The 14,000-nt window shown below is 43.2% G+C and overlaps 1 protein-coding gene across 2 annotated transcripts in view; it reads right to left on the bottom strand.

Moving 5' to 3' along the window:
• The window catches only part of mettl14 (methyltransferase 14, N6-adenosine-methyltransferase subunit), a 48,410-nt gene extending 46,899 nt beyond the window's left edge, over window positions 1–1,511 (bottom strand). Inside the window, exon 1 of one of the 2 annotated variants that reach the window (XM_059646078.1) lies at window positions 1,097–1,511. In XM_059646078.1, the coding sequence (XP_059502061.1) occupies window positions 1,097–1,162 (66 nt within the window). In that variant the 5' untranslated portion in view covers window positions 1,163–1,511. The remainder of the gene's footprint in view (window positions 1–1,096) is intronic. The other variant, XM_059646074.1, reaches the window with a different exon arrangement.
• Window positions 1,512–14,000: the final 12,489 nt, after the last annotated feature.

Here is a 14,000-nt window from a genome sequence, read left to right as displayed (position 1 = left end):
GGAAGTCCATCAACAAGTTTGCTGACACCACCACCATATTAGGCTGAATATCAAAAAACAATGAGATACAATACAGGAAAGGAACACAGTAATCAGTGACATGGTGCAAAGATAATCTTTCCCTTACTGTCAGCAAAACTAAAGAGCTGATCATTGACTTCAGAAAGCAAGGAGAACACATCTACATCAATGGAGGTGGGTAACAGCATCAACTTCCTAGGAGAGAACATAACCAACAATCCATCTTGGACTGCATGAATTCATGCAGCAGTCAAGGTGGCAAAACACCTCTTCTTCCTCAGAAGGCTAAGGGAATTCAGCAAGTCCTTAAGGACCTTCACCAACCTTTACAAATGCACCACAGAAAACATTCTATCTGAACGCATCATGGCTTAGCACATCAACTGCTGTGCCTAGAACTGTAAGAAACTACACTAAGTTGTGAATACAGGTCAGGCCATCACACAAGCCAACCTTCCATCCACTGACTCCATCTACTCGCAATGCCGCAGAAAAGCAGCCAACATCAAACACCCCTCCTACACCAGTTATACTCTCTTCCAACCTCAGAAGATACAACACATTAAACATATATATCAACAGGTTCAAGAACAGCATTTTTCCCCTGTCTTTATTACACAGGTGAATGGAACTCAAACTTCAAATCTAGTGTTAACCTTACTTTTGCACACCTTCTTTGCAGCTGTAACTTTGCATTCCTCATTCTGTTCAATCACCCTATGACCCTTGTATCTTTTAATGTTGTGATCTGCCGTAAGACACGAAAAACAAAATTTTTCACCTGTACTTAGATAGATATGACAATAATGAAATAAAAAACGGGTAGGTTCAATCGAAATTTCCGAAAGGGAGATGGACGGTTACGTGGAGGGTTACAGACAGAACAAAGAAGCCAGGTGAATCGCTCTTTTTGAGATTTAGTGCAAACACCGTGGAATGAACGACCTCCTGTGCCGGCCTCACCGAAGCCCGGCCTCAGATGTACCTAAACTGATCGCTCCTTTTAAACCAGGCGCTGGATCTGAAGTGCTCCCGGGAATACTGTCACCGGGGGTGTGAAGACAATGGCTCTCACCTGCTGGGCTAACAGTTCACGCCGCCGTTTCTGCCGCTCTCGGATCTCCTGCAAACGGCTGTCCATAGTCGGTAGCCCGCACACCCCACCCCCTCACCGGATCTGACCTTCCGTCCGCGCGACCAAGTTTCTACATCACTTCCAGCGGTGCACGCCACGACGTAACACCGCAGAGCGGGGCGGCCGTGGCGGTAAGCGCAGGGGCGGGTCTCGGTAAAACAGGGGCAGGGCCGAGTCGTTGTGGGTGGTACCACTTATAGGCAGAGATAATGGGAACTGCAGATGCTGGAGAATCCAAGACAATAAAATGTGAGGCTGGATGAACACAGCAGGCTAAGCAGCATCGCAGGAGCACAAAAGCTGACGTTTCGGGCCTAGACCCTTCATCAGAGACCCTCTTATCCACTTATAGGCAGACCGCGTATGTGTAAACGGTGCCGAGTCTGTTCGTGCGGAGCGGAGCGTGTGTGGGCGTGGTCGGGTGTGTGTGTGTGGTTGTCTGTGTGGGCGTAGTCGAGTATGTGTCGGCGCAGCAGGGTGTGTGGGCGTGGGTGCCTATGTGGGCGTGGTCGAGTATGTGTCAGCTCCCCCGGGTATGTGTGGGCGTGGCGGTATATGTGTCGGCGGAGCCGTGTCCGCAGATGGGTTTGTGAGCTGGAATGGATGCTGTTAAGGGCAACGCTTCCAATTCCCCAGTCCCCAACACCTCATTTTCACCATGGACGTCCAGTCCCTATACACCTGCATTCCCTATGCAGATGACCTTAAGACCCTCCGCATCTTCCTGTCCCGTAGACCGGACCAGTCCCCCTCCACCGAAACCCTCAGCTGCCTAGCCGAACTCGACCTCAGCCTCAACAACTTCTCTTTCGATTCCTCCCACTTCTTACAGAATAAGGGGGTGCCCATACACCTGCCTCTTTGTAGGTTATGTGGAACAGTCCCCCTTTCGCACCTACACTGGCCCAAAACCCCACCTTTTCCTCCGTTACATTGATGACTGTATCGACACTGCCTCATGCTACCCAGAGGAGCTCGAACAGTTTATCCATTTCCCCAACACCTGCCACCCCAACCTCAAGTTCACCTGGACCATCTCCAACACATCCCTTACCTTCCTGGACCTTTCTGTCTCCATCTCAGGCAACCACCTACAAACCGATGTCCATTTCAAGCCCACTGACTCCCACAGCTACCTGGAATACACTTCCTCCCACCCGCCTTCCTGCAAAAATTTCATCCCCTATTCCCAATTGCTTCGCCTCCGCCGCATCTGCTCCCAGGATGAGGCATTCCACTCCTGCACATCCCAGATGTCCTTGTTCTTCAAGGTCTGCAACTTCTCTCCCGGAGTGGTCGAAAATGCCCTCAACCGTGCCTCCCGCATTTCCTGCACCTCATCCCCCACACCTTGCCCTTGCAATAACCGCCATAAGACAATCCCCCTAGTCCTCACGTACCACCCCACCAACCTCTGGATACAGCACATCATCCTCCAACACTTCCGCCATCTACAATCCGACCCCACCCACTAAAGACATTTTTTCCACCCCACCCTTGTCTGCCTTCTGGAGAGACCACGACCCCCTTGTCCGCTCCACACTCCCCTCCAACCCCACCACACCAGACACTTGCCCCTGCAACCGCAGGAAGTGCTACACCTACCCTCACACCATCTCCCTCACGCCCATTCCAGGCCCCAAGAAGACTTTCCACATCAAGCAGACGCTCACCTGCACATCCGCCAATGTGGTATACTGCATCCACTGTACCCGTTGTGGCTTCCTCTACATTGGGGAAACCAAGTGGAGGCTTGGAGACTGCTTTGCATAACACCTCCGCTCGGTTCGCAGGAAACAACTGCACCTCCCAGTCACGAACCATTTTAACTCCCCCTCCCATTCCTTAAGTCGACATGTCCATCCTGGGCCTCGTGCAGTGCCATAATGATGCCACCCGTAGGTTGCAGGAACAGCAACTCATATTCCGCTTGGGAACCCAATGGCATCAATGTGGATTTCACCAGCTTCAAAATCTCCAATTCCCCCACTGCATCCCAAAACCAGCCAAGCTCTTCCCCGCCTGCCTAACCTGTTCTTCCTCTCACCTATCCCCTCCTCCCACCTCAAGCCGCACCTCCATTTCCTGCCTACTAACCTCATCCCAACCCCTTGACCTGTCCGTCCTCCCTGGACTGACCTATCCCCTTCCTACCTTCCCACCCATACTTTCTTCTCTACCTATCTTATCCTCTATCCATCTTCAGTCCGCCTTGCCCTCTCTCCCTATTTATTTCAGAATCCTCTCCCCATCCCCCTCTCTGATGAAGGGTCCAGGCCCGAAACATCAGCTTTTGTGCTCCTAAGATGCTGCTTGGCCTGCTGTGTTCATCCAGCCCCACACTTTGTTATCTTATATCAGTGATTATTGTAGATCTGCGTGTAGAGTATTTCAATGAGTTTCACAACATGAAATGAGCTTGTCTGTATTTTAATAAAGTTCAGTCTCATATACAATAAACATATAGCAAACAACAACAAATAGTTAATTGTAGGTCTCAATAAACCTCCAGTTTGACCTCACCTGGGGCATTGTGGATCACTCTGAACACTACATTTCAAGAAAGAGGCCTTAAAAAGGGTAAACTAAGCTTTACCTGTTTGCTGGGAAGGTTGGAGGATTTTGGTTTTGAGAAAAACTTGGTGCAGTTATGATGGTCCTCCCCAATAGAGATGATTATGATCTTAGGGGTTTTCAAGATGATGTGACGCTTGTTAAAATTGAACAACAAAAAACCTTCTCAGCTTGGTGACTGTGGTGCGCTTAATATCATTTCCAAAAGAACTAAAAAGAAAGAGGAGAGTATTTTCACATATAGTTGCCAAGATGTGAAATGTTTCACCTGAACATTTGATGCAGGCTTGCTCCTAATCAAACTTTCAAAAACTATCTCATAAACAAAAAAAAATTGAAGATGAGATAAAAGGTAATGAACAGAAAGTGAGGACCTATTTCAACAACCAACACAGACACAACATGTTAAACGACCTGTTTTTATGTTGCTATTTCTTGTGGGTTTTTGTTTGCAGTTTTAAGATACTGGTATCCAATGTTTTAACACATGCCACTGTTCATTTTTCATTACCTTATCGTTATTTTAAGTAAATGAGAATTTATTCTAATTGAACAAGTTGGGTGCAACATAGCAGTTAAGAGTGCAGTAGTGATGGGATGAGGAGATTGGCTTATGATGTGCGGGGCATGCATGTGGAATACAGTGAAACTGTGTTTTGTTCTCTTTCGTAAGTGAATAACCACCATCATAAAGATTGTGTCAGTAGGAATAAAGCATAGATTGCATAGGTTGTCAGTCAAGAGTCACACATCTGAATAAAATGTATTTGTTTTATTCTATGTAATCCCAAAGTTGTGTTGTTTTATAAGTGAATGGATCCTGTGGATCCAAAGTGATATTATCAATCACGTGGCGATCATAAGGTAATTAAATGTGAGAAAAGTAGCAAAAAAAAATTGTTTATACCTGCTCTTCCTGGGTTCATTCTGGCCACCATGATTTTTTGTACTGACTTAATTTTTGTCATGTCTCTGACCAGACTTACCACAGTTGAACTGTAATAAGTTTGTTCTCAGTCCTAATTCTTTGCTCCACTCCAGAAGTAGTGAGCAAGCACCCTCTGTCATTCAGAGTTTCATATGTTTGAGGTCCAGACATATCACCTGTATCATCAAGCGTCCCCTGCTTGTCTTATTAACCTCACCCATGTCTGGTTTGTCAGTGTAGCTGAGAGCCTTACTCCATATGGAATTCTGCACTGCTCCTGGAAGTGTGAAATGAGGAATATGCTGTTTTACAGCCATCAAATTGAGCTCCTTGCTTTGGAAGTCCATTTGCTTACCAAAACCAAAAAAAAAGTTCCAGGATAAAGATTATATTTTGTTTAAAGGAAAACTTGAAAACTTTCAAATGTACTAATAAATGAAACTTCTTGTTCAACAAACCAGATACTATTTTGTATAGTTGTACATTCCCTATGCGTAACAGATAATTATTGAGAATAGATAGCCTAAAAATGTTAAATCAGCAGTCATGGTATGTCTTGAATGAATAAAACACTTACACTCCCACAGCTCATCATTTGCCCAGTCAATCAACTAAATTCCTATTTTTAAAGCTATTTGATGTTTTCTTCTTGAGTACTCAGTCAAATTCTCCCGCTGTTATATAGTGCTGATGTTACATGTTTTCTAAAGTTCATGGCCCAATGGATTTAACTTTTATCTCCAAAGGATTTCTAATATCACACCAAGAGCATTGAAGGTGTAGCCTATTTATAGTTGCCTTACACAGGAGACCAGGCAGTGTAGGAGTAGCATAATAATAATATTGTTTAGCCTGTTTCTTGAGAGCAGTAAACTATTTTGTCAACTGTACAATGGCACTTGGTCTGCTAACATCAATGTTCTGGTAAAATGCAAATAGATCAACATTTGTGTGTCTGTTATTCTTCGAGTGGCTTATTTTATTTTCTGATCCATCAAAGCTTTAATGAATGCTTCCTTGGCTGAAGGCAGTGCCAAGAACACTCCATCCACACCATCCATGTAGGTGGCTAGTTTGCAACCTATTATAATCCAAGGACTGGATTTTTATAAGAGCATGTGATGTAGAAGCAAAAGCAGGACATTCAGCCTTTCAAATCTGCTTCACCATTCAATGAGATCATGAGTATCTCATAAGTCTCAACTTCACTTTCCTGCCTTTTCCCCGCAACCCTTGATTCCCTTACTGATTAAAAATCCACCTCAGCCTTAAGTAAACTTAATTACAGAGCCTCATTTACCCTCTGTAGAAAAGAATTCCATAGATTCACTACTCAGAGGAGAAATTCCTACCTACTTCTACCTTAAAATATGTAACCCTGAGATTCTGAAATTATGTCCTCTGGTTCTAGATTCTCCCACAAGGGGAAACAACCTTTCTATATCTACCCTGACAAGTCCCCTAATAATTTTTGTATGTTTCGATAGGGGCACTCCTCATTCTTTTAAATTCTGAGTATAGGCCCAACCTACTCAACCTTTTCTCAAAAGATAGTCCCTTCATACCTGATATCAGCCTGGTGAACTTCCTCAGGTCTGCTCCAAAAAGAGGCCCAAAACCATTCACAATATTTCAACTGTGGTCTGACTTGTGCCTTGAATATCTTTTTCTAGCAAAAGCTCCCTAATTTTACAGTCCATTTCTTTTTAAATAAGGGCGAACATTACATTTGCCTTTCATACTACCTTGGATGTTAACTTTAACTTTCCTCAATCAGTTTTTGACCTACAGAAATTCAGCAAACCACTGCTGTTTACTAGCCTTCAGAGATAAATTAAAATATTGAAATAAAAACAGAAAGTGCTGGAGAAACTCAGCAAGTCTGGCAGCATCTATGGAGGAAGAAACAAAGTTAATGTCTTGAGTTCGGTGCGGCACTGCTTTGGAACTGAATAGAGATAATGGTGACAGTTTTTATGTTATGGCAAAGAAGAAGGAGGAGCAAGTGCAATAGATATTCAGGTGCCAGAGCAAGTGACAAGAAGAGTGATGATGATAGTGAAGGAGTGATTGAGATGCAGATGGATGTTAACTATAGGTGCAAGTGGTGGAAAATAGGTAAGCTCTGCTTAGACACAACTCATAGCTACAAGACACCTAGGGGAGCAGTTTATTCAAAATAGGCACAATTTTCGTGCCCTGAAGTGTTGAACTCAATGGTAAGTTATTAAGCCTGTGAGGATCCAAAGTGGAAAATGAGGAGTTGTTCCTTTAGCTTGCATTGAACGTTGTCAGAATTTTAGCAAACCTAAGATGGAAATGTTAGCATGAGAGCAAGATGGTGTGCTGAAAGAAGAAGCAACTGGAAAGTTAGAATCATTTTTACGGACAGAGTAGAGGCGTTCAGCAAAACTACCAGCCAATGTTTGTTTGGTCTTGACAAAATAGGGGAGACTTGGCTAAAAGAAGAACGAGTCAAATTCTGCTGTTCTGGAAGGTGTGTTTGGCGACTTGGATAGTGAGGAGGGAGGAGGTAAAAGGAGTGATTGCGTAGAAAGGTACCATGGGGGTGAGGAACTGGTAGAAGTGATGGAGGAGTAGACCAGTGTGTCATGAAAGGAACAGTTCCTGGGGAGAGAAAGATGTTGCCTTGGTTGTTCAGTCCTTTGACTATAGGAGTCAGGAAGTCATGATGAGGTGCTACAGGACATTGTTGAGGCTTCTTCTGGAGTTCTGTGTCCTGTTCTAGTCATCATGTAAAGGATGCTAGAGAGCTAGAGAGGGTTCGGAAGAGATTTACTGCGATGTTGCCAAATATGGAAGGTTTGAGTTATTAAAAAAAGGGTGGATAGGCTGGGACTTTTTCTGTGGAGCTTAGCAGGTTGAGAGGTGATCTTATGGAGATTGATAAAATCATGAGATGTATAGATAGGCTTAATGGTATGTGCCCCCACCGCATCCCAAAATCAGCCCAGTTCATCCCCTCCCCCCCTGCATCCCAAAACCAGCCCAGCCTGTCTCTGCTTCCCTAACCTGTTCTTCCTCTCACCCATCCCTTCCTCCCACCCCAAGCCGCACCTCCATTTCCTACCTACTAACCTCATCCCACCTCCTTGACCTGTCCGTCTTCCCTGGACTGACCTATCCCCTCCCCACCTTCCCACCTATACTCTCCTCTCCACCTATCTTCTTTTCTCTCCATCTTCGGTCCGCCTCCCCCTCTGTCCCTATTTATTGCAGAACCCTCACCCCATCCCCCTCTCTGATGAAGGGTCTAGGCCCGAAACGTCAGCTTTTGTGCTCCTGAGATGCTGCTTGGCCTGCTGTGTTCATCCAGCTTCACACTTTATTCCATCATTGTTTTTGACATTGACCAGAAAGGTTACATATTTTTCACTGGCTCTTGTGGGGATTTCCACCACTCCCCCTCTTTTCCACCTCTACAAGTAATACCATCAGTCGATTTTCTATCAAAGCTAATGCACACTTTCTCACATGTTTATGTATATTCTACAAAATACCAAGTTAGCCACTTATAATAGTCCTGCTGATGTATGCGGTCAATGAGCCTGGTGGGCTCTGTTGGTTGGATGCAGCTATCAGGTTAAACAGAAAGCAGCACCAATTTAATACCCTGCCCATAGCACAATGAATGGGGGTGCATTAACAACAGGCTGTGCCCATTTTCAGGGACACTGTATGTTTTCCTTTCCCAATGTAGTAGTGAACGTTGAATAGCATATATGTTGAACTTATAATCCACTTGTTAAAACTAAACTTTATTATTTGTAAATGATGCTGTCATAAGTGATTGATTTTGAACTCCACCATTATATATTGAATAATTGTGATCAAAGTTGTCTGTTATGATATGTTGTTTACGCAACTTGAAACACTAAATAATTCACATTCTGTAAGGATCTAATTTGGCCTGTACTTAATACCAGACCTTGGCCTGACATCCAATACAACTCTCATACGTCAATGCCAAATAGACATGTGGGCTCCATTGAGAATCATGCACTCTTCTAAAAATAGCTGCATGTCTATTCGCAATGTTTCTTTGCTGGCTCACAGCCCTCAATAGTTTTTTCATTAACTTGGCTGCTGAGATAAAATAAAATCTTTTCTTTTAAAATGCATGCATACATGACATTTACACTTAGAGAATGCATTTTCTAGCTTTTTTAAAAAAATTCTCATCCTGTTTAAATACATAGACAGTAGGAACTGCTGATGCTGGAGAATCTGAGATAACACGGTGTGAAGCTGGATGAACACAGCAGGCCAAGCAGCATCGGAGGAGCAGGAAAGTTTGACATTTCGGGTTGGGGCCCTCCTTCAGAAAAGGGGAAGGGGATTCTGAAATAAATAGGGAGACAGAGGGAGGCAGATAGAAGATGGATAAAGGAGAAGATGGGGGAGAGGAGGCAGACAGGTCAAAGAGGTGGGGTTAGACCCAATGAAGGTGAATGTAGGTGACGAGTTAGGGAGGGGATAGATCAGTCCAGGGAGGACGGACAGGTCAAGGGTGTGGGATGAGGTTAGTGGGTAGGGAGTGGGGCTTGAGGTGGGAGGAATGGTTAGGGAGGCGGGTACTATCTGGGCTGGTTTTGGGATATGGTCAGGGGAGGGGAGATTTTGAAGCTTGTGAAGTCCACATTGATACCGTTTGGGCTGCAGATTCCCAAGCGAAATATGAGGTGCTTTTCCTGCATCTTTTGGGTGGCGTCATTGTGGCAATGCAGGAGGCCAGGATGGACATGTCGTCTGAGGAGTGAGGGGTGGGAGGTGGTTGTTGAAATGGTTCGCAACTGGGAGGTATAGTTATTTGTTGCGAACTGAGCATAGGTGTTCCGCAAAGGGGTCCCCATGCCTCCGCTAAGTTTCCCTGATGTAGAGGAGGCCATAATGGGAACAGCGGAAACAGTATGTCACATTAACAGATGTGCAGTTGAACATCTGTTTGATGTGAAAAGTCTTTTTAGGGCCTGGGATGGGGATGAGGGGGTAGGTATGGGGCCGGTGTAGTACTTGCTTCGGTTGCAGGGAAAAGTGCCGGGGATGGTGGGGCTGGCGGGGAGTGTGGAACGGACAAGGGAGTCATGGAGAGAGTGGTCCATCCGGAAAGCACATAAGGGTGGGAAAGGAAAAATGTCTTTGGTGGTGGGGTCAGATTGCAGATGGCGGAAATGTTGGAGGATGATGCGTTGAATTTGAAGGTTGGTGGGGTGGTACGTGAGGTTGAGGGGAATTCTGTTTTGGTTATTATTGCGGATAGAGGGTGTGAGGGATGAGTTGTGGGAAACATGGTCGAGGGCATTTTCGATCACTGTGGAGGGGAAGTTGCAGTTCTTGAAAAAAGAGGGCACCTGGGATGTTCGGGACTGGAATGCCTCATCTTGGGAGCAGATGTGGCAGAGACGAAGGAATTGGGAATACGGGATGGCCTTTTTACTGGAAGGTGAGTGAGAGAAGGAATATTCTAGGTAGTTGTGGGAGTCGGTAGGCTTAAAATGGATATCAATTTCCAGGTGGATGCCGGAGATGGAGACAGAGAGGTCCAGGAAGGAAAGAGAGGTGTCAGAGGTGTTCCAGGTAAACTTAAGGTTAGGGTGGGAGGTGTTAGTGAAGTGGATGAATAGTTAGAGATCCTCGTGGGAACATGAGGCAGCGCTGAAATAGTCATCAATGTAATGGAGGAAGAGATGGGGGATAGGGTCAGTGTAGGTACAGAAGTGGGATTGTTCCACGTACCCTACAAAGAGACAGGCATAGATTGGACCCATGCGGGTACCTATGGTCACCCCCTTCGTCTGTAGGAAGTGGGAGGAATTAAACGGGAAGTTGTTGAGGGGACAATGAGTTTGGATAAGTGGATGAGGGTGTCAGTGGCAGGGGACTGGTCGGGTCTGCGGGATAGGAAGAAGCAGAGGGATTTTAGGCCATCAGCAGGCCTGGGAGGATGGTAAAGACTCGGCAGGGCTGGGTGTTATTGTCTTGTCTCGAGATGCTGGCTGTGAAGGTGATGGGCGGAGCGACGTCGACCTGTTTAAATATATGGTTGCAGTTTGGTTTAAAGACATCAACAGCTTGATTTTATTCTAGATCATCACAGTTAATTAAGTGATACAAGTAAAGGCCCACTTACAATTGCACATGTTTGGTTTTTCTTTTTCTCTGTAAATGGAGAAATTTCAAAATCAGACATTTGCTCTACATGCAGTTTTGTTCAATAGTGGACCATGCTCCATTTTTACACTCAAGGCATAATATGCATGTTCTTAACATATGCGGAGCAGGTAGATCATGATATAGGTAATATCATCAAATCAGTGATACCAATCAGTGTGCAATAATGATTTAGTATCAAAGTTAATGCATACAGCCAATGGAGAGTATTAGCTGATGCAGAAGTAATTATAATAAGCCAGCAGTAAAACATTAGCTGATGGATAACCATCTTTAACTTTTAATGTAAGCTTCTCTAATGAATATTATTTGGGCTCCTGCATCAAATTAGAGAATTACATGACTATCCTACGATTGTCCTATTTTCAAAACAGTTTATCCTATTTCAGCTCCTCAACATCAGTTAAATAATACAAACTTGGAAGGGGAAAATAAATCAGCATTGTTTTCCAATTTTATTTCTGGATCTGTTTTGCCTGTACATGTTGGTGTATTATATGAGGCTAGAATATTTCCGTGAAACATGTTTCTAAGCAGAGAAAATTGAAAACAGATGATGTGCACTGGTAAATCTCTGAAATATCCATTTGTTTAAATTTAATTGAAACTAATATTGCTGTAATGTCTACTCTGATAGACAAAATGAAATCCTGGAAAAACATGATTGTTTTAAATTCAGGTAGTAGGCTTACATTGCTCTATGGTCCTGGATTTCATCTTCTTCACTGTCAACGTATATGAATAATATAACCTAACGCTGCATAGGATAAGCACCTATATGTAAATAGATAACATGAGCAGCAGTTTTGTAGTCTTGCCTTGCTGGCGTTCTCTCAAACTTAAAGCATGCACCCTCCAGCAACCTATATTTCAGTGGGTCCCATAAACTGTCATTCATATACACTTGATTTTTCTTGAAGATGTGGTACCAGTAAGCAATTCACAGCAGGTAGTACCGCATGAGATCACAGCAGTCCGTTTGAATTTTGAATTCTCTTCTGGGAAAACTTCCTATCTGGAAGACCATAACAAATTTGTGCATCTATCATAGCAATGTAATAAATTGGATTATAATCAACAAAGTAACAGGAGGCCTGACACAACTTTACTCGCTGCCTCACAATATCTTATCTGGTACCTGGAAGCTGTGTTGCTCCACTTACAGCTATGACAAATGGGAAAACACTATGAAAATCTAGTTTGTAATTACAAACAATTAGAGAACTACAGTTTTGTTTTTACATGGATTTAATTTTATGGTCATTTGTGATACTCAGAATATTTACCTCTAAATGAAGTTTACTAAATATAATGGTCACCTCTCTTCACACAGTGTTAACTGAGCGTCTGCTGACTGGGAGTCTTGCACCGTTCAAAGTATTACTGTTCAGATAAGATATTGTCAATGTTACAACTACCCTGACTAAAAGAAAGGGCTTGTTAGAATCATCGAGGAGTAGAATAGAATAGTTTTCATCAAAATTCTGAAAAACAAGGGCAGGGAATATATTTTTTGTGGTGACATCAAACTAGAGGTGACAATAATGCTGGATGATGTTCTGTGGAATGCAGAGGCTAGTAGGATGGAACCTAAAATGCACTTTGAACAATGAACATCAACTAGCCACAAAACGACATGACCCACTATCACTCGTATCCTTACATACAGATAAGGAAGGACACCACTTTGATTGGGACAACACATCCATCCTAGGACAAGCCAAACAGAGACATGCACGAGAATTCCTAGAAGCATGGCATTCCAACCGGAACTCCATCAACAAACACATTGATTTGGAGCCAATCTACCATCCCCTGAGAAAAAGAACAGGAAATGACATCACCAACCCAAGGAAACCTAACCAGATAAATAGAAAGCGGGACATAACACCAGCGCTTCGTCGGAGGCTCACTGATGATGTTACCTAGAATGGTGACGAAACATCTGAAAACTAACCTTCCAGCTCAGCGAGCAAACTCACATCCAGAATCTCAGAGAATGTTTTCTCTTCTCATCTCCATTCTAAGCTAGAGACCTGTTATTTTCAAACTGTGTCCCTTAGATTTAATCTGTCTGACAATGGGAAGCATCCTCACGGCATCAACAAAGTCAACCCGCTTCCGAATTTTAAATGTTTCAATAGTATCACTTTCAGTCTTCTAAACTTCAATGGATATGGGCTCAGGCTGGCTAACCTTGACTTATAAAATAACCGCCTAATTCTGGTAATCATATGAATTGACCTTCACTGAACTGCTTCAAATGAATTATATACTTTCTTATGTAAGGGGACCAAAACAGTACACAGTACTGTAGTTCTGCTCTCACCAATATTTTGTACAACTATAGCAAAACTTCCCTGTTTTATATTCTATTCCCTTTGCATAAATGACTACATTCCATTTGCTTTCTGATTACTCTCTGGAGTCACATACAAATTTTTTTGTGATTCATATACTAAGACACCCTGATATCTCAAGACAACAGAGTATTGCAATCTTCCTTGATGTAAGTAACATACCGCATTTTTATTCTTCATGCTAAAGAGGACAAGTTCACATTTTGCCACATTGTATCCCATCTGCCAGATTTTTTTTCCCCATTACGTAAAGGACTTATATCTCTTTGCAAACTTCTTATGTCCTTGTCACAACTTATTCTCCTATTTGTCTTTGTGTTATCTACAAATTTATTACATCTTAACATGTGGTTCTTTCATCCATTTCGTTGGTATTGATTGTAAGTAGTTGACAACCCAGTATTGACCCCTGTGAAATTCCATTAGTTATAACTTTCCAACCTAATAATGGTCGCTACGGTCTGTTTTCTGGTAACTAACCAATCCTTTATTTCACCTCGATTTTACTCACATTTTATATAATCATCTTGATGTGATACCTCATCAAATGCCTATTAAAAAACTAACGACAACACATCTATAAGTTCCCTTTTATCCACATTGCTTGTTATTTCCTCAAAGAATTCTAATCAATTAGATAAACATGGTTTTCCTATCACAAAACTACGTTGACTTTGCATGATCACTCTACGACTTTCTCAATGGTCTCTATTGATTCTACTATTTGCCATTTGATAGATATTACATTAACTTATCTGTAAGTTTCACATTTTCTTTCTCACTCCTTACC

Source organism: Stegostoma tigrinum, chromosome 1 (genome assembly GCF_030684315.1).
Source record: "Stegostoma tigrinum isolate sSteTig4 chromosome 1, sSteTig4.hap1, whole genome shotgun sequence".
Lineage (NCBI taxonomy): Eukaryota > Metazoa > Chordata > Chondrichthyes > Orectolobiformes > Stegostomatidae > Stegostoma > Stegostoma tigrinum.
Note: the sequence above shows the minus strand (reverse complement) of the source record. Positions and strands in the feature narration are given on the sequence as shown.